Raw genomic sequence first — 4,948 nt, 5'->3', positions numbered from 1 at the left:
TTGAACGTTTTGTTTACTACTGTTCAAAAAGCACTTAACACTTTTTGCCTTTTCTAGCTCATCAAAAAGGAAATTCTCAATTTTACAGCTATATTCCAATATTATTAACAAAGAACGCTAAACATTACAGTTCTCAAGTGTCTTAATTAAGACATGAATTAATGGTCTCTATTAATAGTGTCAGGTAATGATTTTAAGTTAAGTTTGTGATAAATTTATTTGTTTGTTTAGGTTGAGAATTCCATAATTACTACACATACGCTTGAATGAAACACTAACTTATAACAGTTAAGTAGTAAACTTTACTTAAAAATGGTTTTATCCAATTCTGCTTATATCCCAGGATTCCTGAAATGCCAAAAAAGTCCCGCTGTGCACAAGTACACATCCATACTGATAAACTCCATTTATAACCATTTAAGTTTAACATAGCAAAAATAGTTGGTAAATGAAACAAATTCATGTTGTTTTTAATGCAGCTTGAGAGAAAGAGCCATTCATTTGAGTCTCTTTCTAATGGTGAACTTCTGGCTATTCCCGTGCATTACCATTGATTCGGATACCACAAACACATGTCATAGCCTCGTACGCAGACAACTTGGGACTAAAGTAGTATTCGATACCCATTTATTCCCCTCGATTCTACCATGCATGTCGGAAGACATTTTCATTGTCAAAGTTGGTAGTAGGGTCAGAACAGTAGTTAGCAGAATACCTGATCTGGAAACTCGCTAACCAGATGAGAAAAATAAGAGAGGATGCGCGAGCAAGTCAAAAACTTGAAAACGTAGTATAGATGTAGACGCTCGAAAAGAATTCCAATTAGCATAAAGACAGAGAAGGTATGCATTTTTCACATGGCTTAAAGGAACATCATTTCAAAGCTGCAGGGAAATTTTGGTTCCCAGGACAACCAAGCTATCAGCTCAATCACACCCATTTTTCTCATGATAGATCAAACAGCAAAAGCACAACAACTCCATGATAAGATTATAAAGTTGTTCAAAATCCTGTAAACATGGTAGGCAGTGCATGCTCCAACCAAAAAACAGAAAACAAGTCTTTGGCTTTTGAAAGAATAGCGTTATTTTATGATCTCTTGAAAAAGACCCAAACAAACCATTATTATTTGAATAACCAAAAACTGAAATGGCAGCCATGAATGGGAGTGAAACTCGTAAGATGAAGAATGATAATATTGATAACTTGCATGATGTTCGTTCACATTTATGATTATTAATATATACATTATCTAGACAAATAAAAATACCCTATTTTACCTGGCTCCTATCTCCACTCCACCCACAGATTTGGTGACAATTGTGCCTAGCTTGTTCTACAACTCCATGATGCTTCCCAACATGATTACCTCAAAATTCATACTGATCTACTACCCAAAAAGAAAAGACATTATTATTATTTTACAGAAACAGCTACCGGGAAGGCTTAAAATATCCCAGAGCAGCACAACTTACACAGAGCTAGCTAGCTAGCTAACATGACATAAGCACAATTCATATAATCTCAACTCAACTCAACGCCGCAAAGTGCAGACTCGTTATCATCGTACATCCCCAACCTTAGCCGACAGGGCCGAACGAAGCTGCTCCTGCGTGTAAAACCTACTCCCCATCTTCACCGTCGCTTGTTGGATCATCAAATCGTTAACCACCGACACGCTGGCGTGGTGAACGTCCAAGTCTAACTCCATCAGCGCCGCCATCAACCTCGCCGCGGGGTGGTTCTTCTTGCTGCATTGGATCCTTATCATCGCGTCCCACCCAATAATCTTCACGTCGATGTCCAAGTCAATCAACGCCTGATTAGCGGACTTAATGTTACTATTACCCGCGTGTTTCATGTGATTAGAATTAACGTTGTCGCTTGATTTCTCGAGTTCCTTCTTCACTCCTTCAAGTTGCTTCTGCAACCCATCTTTATCTGATTCCAGAGTTTGAAGCTTGGACTTCAGCTCCGTAATGTAAGATATTGCGTCACCCAGAAGCGACGCTTTGTCCATCTTGGACACGTTGGGAACCACAGCACGAAGCGCGTAGAACCTCTGATTCAGCTTCTCCCTCCTCTGCCTCTCCGCTTCCACGTGGTTTAATGGTTCCTCTCTTCCGTTCGCCGGCTTCCGCCCTCTCTTCCGGGGCCGCTTCTCCGGCTCCACCACAGGGTCCTTTACCACCGACGCTTCCAGATCCGAGTGGTCGGAATCGCCGCCACCGGCAGACTTCAAATTAGTGGCCGGAAGAATCGCGCGGGAGGTGAACGAAAGCATTCCGTCGTCGTTGCTGCCTCGCGAATTCGGCGACCTTCTCTTCCCGTTGTTGTTATTGTTGTTCTCATCCGCAACAGCAACAAACGGTGATTGACCAGAGAAGAAATTTGAATTGGAATTGGAATTACCATTGACGGCACCGCCCCCGCCCCCGCCCCCGCCCCCGTAAGAGGTTCTCTTGCTATCGCTGAAGCTGAGAATCTCGCAGGATTCGGGCTTCAGGGAATGCTGATTGTTAGTGTTGCCACTCTTGGGGTCAAAAGAGTACTCAGAGAAGTTCAATTCTCTGGAGAACACGCTCTGGTTCTGTGGAACAGCGTGGATAGAGCTTGGGGTTTCAGTTAAGGTACTGGAACCGGGGGTTTGAATAGAACTCTCCAACTGCATCGTCTTTGAAATCCCGTGAGTACTGTTATGAGGGGGAACAGAAACGGATACAGAAGGGGTAGCTGCGACAGTGTTAATGGAATCCCTAACTTCAGGATCGTTGAGCCAGAGCGTGGAGGGGTCGTTTTCTCCTTGATCGGCGCTGGTAGCAGGCCAAGAAGAACCCATATCGAAGTTGTTGTTGCTAAAATTGAAGAGGACCTTGACCTTGTTCATCAGATCCGGGTTCTGGTAAATTAATTCGGTAGACCCCAGTTCAACGACGCCGTTTGCGGAGGGTATGCAGACTAGGGTTTGGAGGCCGAAGACTTGTCCCTGGCGGGCTCTCTCGCAGGGGGAGGCGGAGAGGCGGTCGCCGCCGGTGACCCAGACGGGGTTGGAATTGAAGAAGGCCTGGCCGGGCAAGCCGGCGCCGTTGACGAAGGACTGGGTCATGGAGACAAGGAAGAACCACTCGGTGTCTGTGACCTCCTCGTCTACGTCGTCGGAGGCGGTGGCGGAAGAGCCGGAGATGAGGGAGTTGAGCTCGCGGAGGACCTTCTTGCGGTGGTCCTGCTCGGCGGCGGAGGTGGCTTTAGCTTTGGCCTTGGCCTTGGCCTTGTCATCGTCGCCTTTGTAGTAACCGTCGCCCCAGCCAAGGAGCGTGGAGCCGGAATAGTCGTAGGAGGACTGCCAAAAGATAGCGTAGGTCCAGCTCTCTCGAGCGCCCTCGATGAGGGCCTGTAGGCGGTGCTGGAGGGTGTCCTGGTTGAAGACGGCGGTGGATTGCGGCGGCGCCGGCGGAGGCCATATGGAGGAGAGATCGGAGGAGGACATGAAGGCCTCCATAACAGAGGAGTTATCGTCGGTCCAGAGATTCATCCACTCGCTGACGCTGAGTTGTTGATGATGATGATGATGTTGGTGATTGAGCAGTGGTGATTGGGGTTTGGCGTTTGGGGAATTGAAATTGGGTTGGATTGAGAGAGAAAAAAAGAAAGAGAAAAGGGGATAAACACAGAAAGCTAGCTACCCAACAAGGGAGAATGCATTTGGGTTTGGAATTTATTTGGAGTGCATTTAGGGTGAATTTTAGTAGTATTTTGTTTCCAGAGGACTGACTGAGAGTGAGCAAGCGCGAGCCTTCCGCGAAACCCAAACGTCCAAACCGAGTTTTTCGTAAACACGCCGCGTTCTTGTATCTTTTCATCTCTTTTTTACTGCTTTACTATAAAATTATTTACTAACTATTTTTTTTTATTATTAATACATAATTCTTCCACACTCTTTATTTCGAATTATCCAAATTAAAGATACTTTTGTTTTAAGATGTATAAGTTTCAAATGTTTATCTGATTATTTTTATATCAAAGTACTTTTAATTAGAAGACAGGGTTTAAAAAAATTAAAATATTAAATGTAAGAATAAATTTAAAAATTAATACATATTTATTGTTATTTATTCTTTTATAAATTGAATTAACATTATTTAACCCTGACTAATTAAGCAACTGAGTCTTATATCTAATAATAACGAAAGAAGTATTAAACTGTATTTGAATATAATTTTAGATAAATGTTATCTTAATGAATATTACAAAAACACCTGGTTGAAATGTTTAATGTATTTCATTAAGTAATCTTAGCTGCTAAAATAGTAAATATTAATTACATTTACCACAATAAACATTTCATAGATAATATTTGTCCTGCTTTTGTATAAAACATTTTATGTGTACAGAAATTAATTTAAAAATTTGAAGATTATAGTTGTATAACAAAAAGAATAGTGGTGGGTGATGTAAAGTGGACCAGCTTTGAGGTTCATTTTCACAATTATTTTTGTTTTGTCTTATTTTTCTATAATTTTGTGGACGACAGAAAAGTCTGCATTCCACCTGTAAATTGTCTTTCTCTGGTGCCTCGTGGGATTGACAACCCACACATCAATTCAAAAGTGATCAGGCTTTAAAACCATATAATAATAATACATTGAAAAATATCCCTACTACATATATATCATTTATATTTTATTTTACTTATTTTTTAAATAAAAATATATATATTTCTATATTACTTTTAATTATATTTTATAATTGAAAAATGTAAACGAAATAATCCAAAATGTTAAATATAATTATAAATATATTTCAATCATATCATATATTATAAATCACCCACTATTTTTTTATATAATTATATTATTAACTTTATTATCTTAAAATTGAAGTATTTTATTCTTTCAAATAAAAATAAAAATAAAGATATATAATTTATACTTATATGTAAAAGAGATTT

The 4,948-nt window shown here is 40.4% G+C and overlaps 1 protein-coding gene across 1 annotated transcript; it reads right to left on the bottom strand.

The window, feature by feature from the left end:
- Positions 1 to 1,178: 1,178 nt before the first annotated feature.
- Positions 1,179 to 3,800, bottom strand: LOC106777770 (transcription factor MYC2). The gene has a single exon (XM_014665514.2). The coding sequence runs from the start codon at positions 3,530 to 3,532 to the stop codon at positions 1,562 to 1,564; it is 1,971 nt and encodes a 656-aa protein (XP_014521000.1). The 5' UTR covers positions 3,533 to 3,800; the 3' UTR covers positions 1,179 to 1,561.
- Between the last annotated feature and the right edge of the window lie 1,148 nt (positions 3,801 to 4,948).

The sequence above is a fragment of the Vigna radiata genome, chromosome 11 (genome assembly GCF_000741045.1).
Source record: "Vigna radiata var. radiata cultivar VC1973A chromosome 11, Vradiata_ver6, whole genome shotgun sequence".
Classification (NCBI taxonomy): domain Eukaryota; kingdom Viridiplantae; phylum Streptophyta; class Magnoliopsida; order Fabales; family Fabaceae; genus Vigna; species Vigna radiata.
This window is presented reverse-complemented; position numbering and strand designations above follow the sequence as displayed.